The 11,169-nt window shown below is 29.5% G+C and overlaps 1 protein-coding gene across 3 annotated transcripts in view; it reads right to left on the bottom strand.

Moving 5' to 3' along the window:
- Positions 1-10,093: 10,093 nt before the first annotated feature.
- LOC129968624 (guanidinobutyrase-like) overlaps positions 10,094-11,169 on the bottom strand; it is a 28,039-nt gene continuing 26,963 nt past the window's right edge. For all 3 annotated transcript variants that reach the window (XM_056082714.1, XM_056082712.1, XM_056082715.1), the window contains one exon: positions 10,094-10,387. In XM_056082714.1, coding sequence (XP_055938689.1) covers positions 10,295-10,387 — 93 coding nt within the window. In that variant the 3' untranslated portion in view covers positions 10,094-10,294. The remainder of the gene's footprint in view (positions 10,388-11,169) is intronic.

Below are 11,169 nucleotides of genomic sequence, written 5' to 3'. Positions count from 1 at the left end.
AATTAATAAATATATTTGCATGTTGTTAATGCTTGTTTATCTTTTGAGTTACCATTTACTTTTAGTTCAAGCGTTTTCTCAAATTTCAACACAAGCAATTATTTATTTATTTGTTATATCATTTAATGTATTGCCTATTCTTGAAACAATTCTTATTTCAAACTATACTGTTAATTTATTGATAATTAATTTTAAAATTCAGTATTCCTTAAGATGTTAATGTCTGAAAAGTGTTTCTTGATTGATTTCACTTTCTTACTTTCGCGTATTCGAATTACAGAGAAAGTATAGTAATCGTCGAAAAATTCATACTCAAAATTTTGACGAATCTCCACGTTTTAGACTTTCCTGAATTCGAAAAACACTTAAAAAAAATAATAAATAAAAACTCTTTTTATGACAAAGATAGTCCAAAAACTTTGAGCTAGACGAATAAAATTTGATATACAAGCTTAAAACCAAATTTATAGATTTCTATCAAAAAACTATTGAGAGGAAGTCTGTCAGTCTAGTTTTCGAATATAAGGTAGCACGATAACTACAAAATGAAGAGAGCTAGATAGATGAAATTCGGTATTCAGATTTAACTTCCACAGCATAGACGCCCATCAAATTTTGAGCGAAATCCAACAAGGAGGTTGACCATCTGTCAGTCTGTACTTTCAGAAACATGTAAACGCGCTAACTCAATGATCTAAACATATCAAATTTGGTGCGTGATTTTGTGATTGTTCGTACTTTTATGTCAAATTTTTTGTTTCAATCGGTTGGGAAGAACGCGTCTCAAACCAAAATTCGATTTTTGGATACTTTTGACCATGTGCCAGGGATTAATCGTCAAAACACTCGCCAAACATCACACGATAGATTCGGTAATAATGCTACATCCATGCCAAAGGTTAAAATTTCGTAACTATTGTACGCCAATGCTATGCAAGGTGTTCACTGTGATAACATTTTTGTTAGAGAGACCACTCCCGCTGATTCCACATTAAAGAAAATACTTGTTTCTGTTTTTACAAGTAGATCTATCTTTATGAAAACTAGTTTTAAAAGAGAATTAAAATTTTGTTGAACCTCAAAATGTAGAAAATGCTTTCTTCAATTTATCATTTTTTAAATAACTTTCCTATATAGTAATTGAATGAAGCAACAAGTTGGTATTTGAAGGAGTTGTAAAATCGTTACCTAATTTAAGAAAGCATATGATGATACTCTGCTACCTCGTAGTAAGAAAGTAGCTCTCAATCCAGATTGTATTATAGAATTAGAGCAAATTATTTGGGAATAATGTGTGCTTAAATGACGCATGATCTGGGGGCACGGCAGTGCCCCCGCCAAGTCGAGCAAAAACAAGCGGCACGACCGTACCATCCTTTTCTTGAAGCAGTTCAGGCCATTTTCGACCCCCTATAACTTCGTTGTAAATAAAACTAGAAGCCTGAATTTTCAGTAACCAAGCAGGCATGATATAAACACGGTATATTTCAAATTTCATTAAATTTGAACCAGTAGTTTAAGAATTATAACTAGTCAAAGTTTGTGAATTTTGTCACTGATTGACCGATCATCAAAACTCTAAGGCACTTCTAGCAGACATAGAAGCTTGAAATTTAGCATGCAATTAGTATTTAATGTATAAATCAAGGAAAAACTAAAATATGCGTGTAATAATGGACGAATCGATAAATTTCTCGAAGTTTCGAGCATTATCCATTTTGTCGGCAAAGTCGTCGCCAAGTTTGTCATCAAGCTCTGGGATTACTGGCTCGGCATCTGACAGCATCCAATACAGATTACTGTAAAACGATCTTTCTTATGATGACACTATTCGCGCTGGGAAGCAAAATTACAGGTTTGTAACAATATCTAATTTGAAATAATTCAATTTGAAGCTGCAAATGCAATGGTTGACTTTCAGAGAATCAATCTGGTAGAAGAAGAGCAAACTGATCTTCAAAGTATGATCGCAAAACTTAATGCCGATCAAAAAAGAGTCTTCGATGTGATCACAAATAAAATGGAGACAATTGATAATAACGCTGACGTTTTACTCTGTTTTGTGAGTGGAACTGGTGGCACTGGAAAGAGCTTTTTAATAAAAACTCTGAAAGTTTGGGTTAAGACGTATTTAAACAAAAAAGTGGCAGTTAGTGCTCCAACAGGAATAGCTGCATTTAATGTGAATAGATTGACTATACATAGACTATTGCAACTGCCTGTAGAACACAAGAAAACACCGAAGTACAAGCCACTTTCTGATGAAGTGCTCCAAGTTCTGAGATCGGATTTGAAAGAAGTAGTGTTGTTTATCATAGACGAAGTCTCGATGAGAAAAACTGTAGCTGAAGCTCAAGAAGTAGTACCGGAAAAGAAAAAGAAGAAGACTACATACAAAAATAAGAAAAGGACTATCTACAAAAAGAAATGAGATGCAATCAAAAACATAACTCGTAAAAAAAAACAAGTCTCGCAACTCAGCTCTTCTGTCGTAAAAAGTTGTGAGATCCATGTAATACCAAGTCGGTCCATTTATTCAGTCCCTACTTAAGGGTCCTTCTGTCTTAAGTTATTACGTAATTAGCTAACCTAACAACATCTTATAATGACCGTATCAATATTAAAAATCTTTTATAGTTTAAATAAATAGACCGACTTGGCCATCGCTTGAAAACACAATGTATCTTTACATTAAATTAGATTACATTAACATATTATATTAAATTAGATTGTTTAGTGCGATTGCCAAGTCAATCTATTTATTTAAACCATAAAAGATTTTTAATATTGATACGGTCATTATAAGATGTTGTTAGGTTAGCTAATTACGTAATAACTTAAGACAGAAGGACCCTTAAGTAGGGACTGAATAAATGGACCGACTTGGTATTACATGGATCTCACAACTTTTTACGACAGAAGAGCTGAGTTGCGAGACTTGGTTTTTTTTACAAGTTATGTTTTTGATTGCATATAACATTATCAGAAGCAAGGTATGATTTGTGAACTTTATTTTAGAAGAAAATTGCTGTTATGAAAGGGAAGACTGAGAGAAGAAGTTTAATTTCTTTTTCTAATTTTTTTACACTAATTTATGAAATTAGGTCTGTGATTTTGCAGACATATTATCTCAAGTTAAGATTACCTACAGTATTTTTTTAAAAAAGAAATATTTTGACTGATAACACATAAGCAATTTGTATGGTTAGGTTACATGTAAAAATAAGGCATATAATTTTGGAGTTTGGCAGTTATTTGGAAATTTAGAATTTGATTCAGTCCAATCAGTAAATTGAGATGTTAACATACATAAGGCAATCATTATCTTGTATGTTATTTCCACATTTCAGTACTGCGTCAGAATTATATTGCTCTTTTTGTTTTGCTTTACAGTGCAGTATAATTTTTGAAACAAGAAATTTTAGAAAAGTTTGATATTACTTTGTAATGGAAATGAGTTCTATCTATCTAGAATTAGTTGCTATGAAGAAAGGTTCGTCCTAAAATTGAAAGATTTATTCTAAGCTATTCCCATCTATGGAGTGCGTCTTTTTCAAAATTTGTAAAATTATTACTTTTTTTCCGCGTCACTTAAAATTTCACTTCATCACTGTTTAACTAAAAAAAACTATATGATAATACCGAAGAATACATTTTCCAATTATATTACAAATTCTTTTTCTTGATTTCAAATGGAAGTATCTCCAATAATTTTACAGATAACATCACGAAATTTTTTTATTATGCTTGAGCATAATAAAATCTTTTAACCGATCTTTGTTATATTTTGAGTTATTTTTTGTAACCTTCTTATTTCGTAGCTAGAGGCGTTGTAATCTATCTCAATAAATTCAGCACCGTTTTTATTTATTTTTTATTGTAAGTACGTGTTACTTTCTTGGCTATAAAGACACTGTTTTGAATTCGACGGGCTTAAAAGGATTTTATTGAATCTTGTATATATACTGGTTGACCCAAAAAAGTTGGAGCAAGACTTTATTTCCCTTAATATTATCCCTAAGTATATATTACGAGTTACAAAATTTCGTTAAATAAAGTAGGCAGTAGTATGAAAATACTTTGGTTTCAGTGGAATTTGGTAAATACAACGGTAAAAAAAATTGATTTTTTGTATCCATCTCTTATAGTGTAAAAATATTAATTTGCATAATATTTTTCTTACTTTCATTTTGGCAGATACAAAAATTCGCGCTTTTATCTATAAAATTTGTAGAATTATGTTTATTTCTAAATTTAAGGGACTTATATATTTAGATGGAAGCGTTTACTTTAGAAATGTAAATTTATTCAGTGCAGAAAAACAGTCATGTGAAAATACTTTTCTAATTATACATCATTCAATAATCATGAAATTATGCTTATTATGCATAATGTTGTTCATTTTAAATAGATGTCAGCTGTAAATTCCTCTTGATAAATTGAACATTTAAGGTATCTCAGAAAAATGATGAACTTACGAACAAAAAAAATCTTTAGTAACAATCATGCGGGTATTATTAAGATTTCCTAAACGAGATATTTTGGTAACAAAGACAATATGAAATGCTAATCATTGATGCTGCATGCATTCATAATGTGTGAAGATTAATAATAGACGAAGAATACAATTTTATTTATAGATAAAGAAAATGTTCATTTTGAACAAGTTCAGTTAAGTATTGTTTTATTTTATTCATTTGCAATTTAGTAAGCGTTAATAAATGCCTTATTTTTTTATTCCACCCTTTTTGCTTATGATACATGTATTCCCCATCAGCACAAAATGCCTATGATCATCATATGGTACGATGCGACGTTATTCCACATTCGAATGTCGGACAATTTCATGAAGATAGTGCTATAATGTTGTTGGGCATTTTGTGCTAATAGGGTTTTCTCAAAAATTTATAACGAAACACTCGTTCAAACACTAATCTGGAGTATGAAAAAAGTATTAAATTTAATAAATTTTCTTTTTAATATCTCTGAAAATTTTGCAGATAAAATCTTGTTACTTTGTTTGTACACAGATGAATGTAAGAAAAACATTTTACTAATTGGCACTTTTTCATTATGGGGGCCGTATAACTTTTATTATTATTACCATAGAAGTCAACATTTCTCATATAATTGTCCACCTTATTTAATGAAACTTTGTAATTAGATGTATATTTTCTAAGGAAAATAGGGAAATAAACGATTGTTCTACTTTTGGAAACTCTCTGTATAAAACAAATTCATAAAAATTAAGCATTTTCCATATAAAGTAACAATCTCTGTTTATTTTATTTTTAGTCATATTAGTATTGCTGTAAAAGTTAATTTTGAAAGTGCTATTATTGTAATTATTTTTAATCATGTGCAATTATAAAATTCTTTCGGTAATAAGAAAAAAAAAAAGAAAAGAGAAAGCGAAGAAAATTATTGTTAAACTTTTTAATTAATTAGAAACTTTTCGTTTATCGTTTTATGTCCAATTTCCTCGTTTGAAATATATAATTTGAAATTTTAATTTTAGTGTATTAATAAGATGAAAATAATTTTGAGAATTTCTTCCAGAATTGTGTTTTAAAATAATACTACTAAATTTACTATTTATAAATCAAAAAATAGAGTTATAGCTTTTTCCCTATAAAATCTGGAGTATTGTAGTTTTTTTTCCTTGTTATTATCAAATAAACTTGTGTGCTGAAATAGATTTTTGATATTGAAAACACACTCGCACGCACGCACGCACGCACGCACATACACACACACAAATGAACAAAGGAACTTTTTCACATTTGTTCCGAGCTTTTGCATTATGATGGATTTTTTTAAAATGGCAGTCATTTCTTCAAAACATGATTAACAATTATATTAATACCGGACATGTCAACAAAAGTTATCACTTAACATATAGCATTTGCACCAACTTTTTTCAAGTTAATTTTTAATTGTTATATTCTTTTTTTACTTGGCCTGCAGTTTTTCTTTTCGCCATTAGTAGAGCAATAAGTTATTTTTTGTATATTTTTATTTCTTATGAAAGCTTAAAACCTCTTAGATAGTCGTAATTAGGGATTGCAATACCGGGATACCGAATACCGGTATTTTGAGCCATTTGTACAATTTCGTAATACCGGTATTCACAAGTTTAAATACTGGTTTTTCGGTATTTACTAGAAATTTTTAAAATTGTCTCCACTATATGTTCAGGTATCGCGAACATAGCAGTATAGTATACGTTTTTGTTTTTATGTCTCCCTAGCGGGCGAAATTAATTAGCTAATTAATGGCTTAATTAATTGCTTAAACCTAAATTAACGAAATATGGATTATCCCTGAAAGAAAATATTGTATCCATAACGACTGATGGAGCAACAATTATGAAAAAAGTTGGAAAGTTGATTGGTGCAAATCAGCAGTTGTGCTATGCACATGGAATTCAATTAGGAGTAATAGATATATTATACCAAAAATATAAAGAACAGAAGAATCCAAATACTGTGGATATAGAAACTTCGGATTCCAACTTTGAAAAGAGTAAGAGTGAGAGTGATATTGACAATGAAGATAATGACAATGTCATTGTTGAAGAAGATATTGCTAATGAGGATGAAATATTAACCTATCAAGAATTGCTTCCTATAATTTATAAAGTTCGAAAAATTGTTAAAATATTTAAACGTTCCCCTATAAAAAGGATATATTACTAAAATATATACTAACTGAAAATAGAACAGAATATATGTTAATATTAGATTTAAAAAACACGTTGGAACAGTTTACTCCTAATGATGGAACGATTTTTGAAACTGAGAAATCCAATCCAAAAAGCAATAATCGACTTAAACCTGAAAATTAATTTTTCAGATAGTGAATTCGACTTAATATCCAGAACTATATCATCTCTACTTCTAATAAAACTGACTATTGGGGAATTATGTCGGAGAGATTCTAATTTATTAACAGCTAATGCAACAATAAATTTCATGTTGCAGTCACTGAAAGAACAGCACACATTAGTATCTGAAGAATTATATATTACATTGAAAAATCGCAGTCAAGAAAGGCATACCGAAATAGAAAATGTCTTATTGTATTTACATAATTCTAATGATTTTAAAACTGAAAATGAAAAGAAGAAAAGAAAATAACCAATTCAAATCTGATTAAGTTAGAGTAAAGTTTCTTAAATTTTTTTTTTCCCGCAAACCTATCCACATTCAGAATTCAATTATCGAAGATTATGATGTCACTACTGTCGATAGTGAAAAGAAATTGTCTCTTGAACAAAAATTAGAATTAGTGATAATATAATAATAATAGAATAGAAGTTTTGAATTTTAAAAAAATTCAACGAACCAAAATACAATACAGAAATCAGCTATATCCAAAACCATCCGACGAGAAATCGATTTATTTGAAGATGAGGGATTTAGAGGTAAATACTTGGAAAAAGTATATCGCGCATTGCTAACAGTACCACCCACTAGCGTAGATGCCGAAAGAGCGTTTTCGACAGCTGGTCATTTTTACACAAAATTATATTTCAGGCTTAATGACAGTACAATAGACGCATTATGTTTTTTAAGATCACATTTCAAAAATTTGTAATAGTACCACAAACTGAATAGTGATATTTACACTTTTTTGTGATTTAAATAAATAAGATGTTTCTTTACTTTTTTTGTGATTATATACTTTCTTTTTCCAAAATTTCTAATACCGGTATTAAAACCGGTATCCCGGTATTAAGATTCAAAAAATACCGAATACCGGTATTGAAATTTTGGTCCGGTATTGCAATCCCTAGTCGTAATCAATATTCGCTTTTCCATCCTACATTTCTCCATTTTTGACAAATATATCAAAACAAATTTTGACCGGATGTTCTGAAGCATCAACTGTGTCAAATTCGTTCATCTAAGTATTTAAAATAATTAAGTAAATCAAAGAATGAATCTCTCGTCCAGAATCACTGATTTTATTTCACCGGCTTTTATTTTATACTAGCCGCCTTTGGCAACCAGCTGGTTCGCCAATCTTAATGTTCGTTTAAATTTTAATAATTAAATATTTTACGCAATTCCTACTTTAATAGATTCTTCATCAAAATATTTTAAAACTTCAAATTTTGTTAGTCATATAATTCACTCATAATATTATAAAGGCCTTCAGTCATAACGTAATATGTATCTCTCTCATTTTCTGTTAGCTCCCGGAGAATTTATGCTTTAAATTAAAGTGGAAAGAATTAATCTGCAATTAATATTTTTTACTGAAACAAAGCATTTTTTTATAATGTGATTACTGATAACAGAGTCACTGAGCGTTTAAACTTTATGGGCACTAAAGAATATCTTTCTTAATTTATGTAATATCTCAAGAATTTGTCAACAAAATTTTCTCAGATTCATCATGAACAGATCGATTAATTAACAATGTTTAATTTTAAATGCATCAAACACTAAGAAAACAAAATGAATCGTTTAATATAATCGGTCGAAAACAGGTTTAAAAAAACTACTTAAAAAACGATGTACTTAAAACTATAAGCATATACAAAAAATATATAACTAACATAAATACAATTTAATTACAAAAGCATGCAACTAACCCAAAAATAATTTAAATCAAGAATTATCCGTTGATAATATTGTCAGCAATGAGAACACAATGCGCATGCGTGAATTGTCAACGCCAGTTACGGTAACGCAAATGCGTGAATTTTTCTACGCCAGTTGGGTTAACGCTATGCAGATTAGACATTTTTAATTTCCTTTATTCTGTGTTATTTTTAATTCAAAAGTAAATAAAAGTTTTAAAGGGGAAAAAATAGTTTTTATCTTTTTATTTAACTTGCATGAATTTTATCCTTGTTCCACTTTTACTGGTTTAAAAAAACTATTTCAAATTCGTCTGACATCACTCGTTTAACTTGATGCTTTTTTGTATATCAGCAAATGTTGATACCAACCATATGATTGGCGCAATATAGCCAGACATGGTTCTTGCGCCAAAAAAACTCCAACTAGCTTGTTTACCTCCATCCGTCATTTTCAAAAGAAATCTCAAAAATACTATTTCATTGCATGTTCTCATGGATAAAGTTAACAATTCAAACAATTTCCTCACCCACTACATTGATATCGCCACTTTTTAAATTAAAGCTCATGACATCTAAATATACCATCAATCGCTTACCCGCTACCACCTTCCACTTTTGAAATACAATGTGAAATCTCAATTTTAACAACTACATGAATTTCTTTAACTTTATTAGCCAATTAATTTCAACACTTTCTAAACATACTGAGAATTCTCTATTTGTATTATGCAAGCATAATTTAAATTAAGGCATTCTTCGGTTGTGATAAAATGTAGCTCACAAAATTGGTTGACATCGCTGAATTATTACAACTGATATAGTTCACTAACAGATGGTTGCCTGAAGCGGCTGGTTACATTTAAATGAATTTGCATTTAGTAGCATTACATTTTCAGTATCAAACTTGCTTATTAAAATTTCAAATACAGTGTTTTTATTCATATATCGTTTTATGTTATAAATATTTTATAATATTAATAATATATAACATTTTTTTCGTAAAGGAAGGAAATTTATTCATATATTTATTTTTAAGCGTTGGCATTTTAAAATTCATTTTTCGATTCGTTAACAAATATCTGGCTTTGCTTTAGACTTCTGATGTAACCTAGAGCAAATGGAATTATTTTAGGAAACAAATATGCCGTAAAATAATGATGATGAAAGCATGGTGTATTTTTATTGAAAATAAAATATGAAATTTTAGTATGCTTCATGCTTTTCAGAACAAATGGTACCCTAGGACTACCAAATTTGGTAGACCCTAGATTTTTTTTTAATGGTTTTCATTATCATCGACGAAAATTATTCACCTAGAAATTTAACACTCTGTTCATTAATGAATTTCTCATCTATAAAAACCCATTTTCTTTTTATTTGGTATTTAAAAAAAAGAGTTTGAAAAGCAACGAAATACTTATCTAACACTAATATTTGATAATTTCTTAGCACACAGAGTAAACAAACTATAAAAAAAAATGTAAAATTTTAATAACAGAATTTCAGATTAAATTTCTTTTTATTATAGATAGACTTTTTCCCGGAAACAGACGAACGATTGCGTTTCCCACATAATTGGTAAATTGAATTCCTGCTCATGAAGGGAAATTCTCGATCGTTTCCCATTTCTTGAAAAATATTCCTTATCTTAATTTTTCTTTACCTTCCTCTGCTTTATATAAGATGTCTCTTCAAAATATCTTATCTATTTTTTGATAAAGTGCACAGAAGTTCAAACACCATGTTTGCAGCAGTCAGAGCGGTATTCCCACTTGGATCATATGGTGGGGAGACCTAGAAAAAAATATAACATTTTTATTATGAGAAATAAAATCTGATATAAAATAGAAAATGTTTTTTGTCTTTCTTATAAGACTATATTCTCCTCCTAAACAGTCAACAGTAGAGTTACAAAATTTGCTTATGGCAATCAGGTCAAATGTACTATTTACCATTTTCACAATTAATCAGTTCTGAAGAATATTTAATAAAATAACAAAAATTAAACCAGATTTCGAGTCTAATAATTCTATGCCTTTTCACCCGTAACTTCTGCAATAATTTTATAACACATTAAATAAGAAATAATTATGTTTTTAATAATTTCAAATTAATTTCCATATAAACTTTTATTTAATTTGTAGAAATTTTTCAAAATTTTATTTAAACACAATTTGTAACAATATTATTTTGTTGATGCCTGTTTTATTAATTTATAAAATCATTCACCCAGCCTTTTCCCCCACTATTTAAGGTTATAATAAAAATAACTTCGAGCATAAATACACTGAAGTGCCAGCAAAACTGGTATACCAATCTAATATTGTGTAGAACCCCCACGTGCACGCAGAAATGTCCCAATACGGAATGGCATGGATTCAACTAATTTGTGAAGTTATTCTGTAGACAGTTCGCATCATGATTCCTGCAGGGCAGTCCATAAAGCCATGAGAGTGTGAGGTGGTGAAGATCTCCTAAGTACAGCACGTTGCAAAATATTCCAGATATGTTCGATAATATTCATGTCAATGGAATTAGGTGGCCAAGAGAGGGAACGAAATTCAGAAGAGTGCTTC

Source organism: Argiope bruennichi, chromosome 5, assembly GCF_947563725.1.
Source record: "Argiope bruennichi chromosome 5, qqArgBrue1.1, whole genome shotgun sequence".
In the NCBI taxonomy this organism is placed as follows: Eukaryota; Metazoa; Arthropoda; class Arachnida; order Araneae; family Araneidae; genus Argiope; species Argiope bruennichi.
Note: the sequence above shows the minus strand (reverse complement) of the source record. Positions and strands in the feature narration are given on the sequence as shown.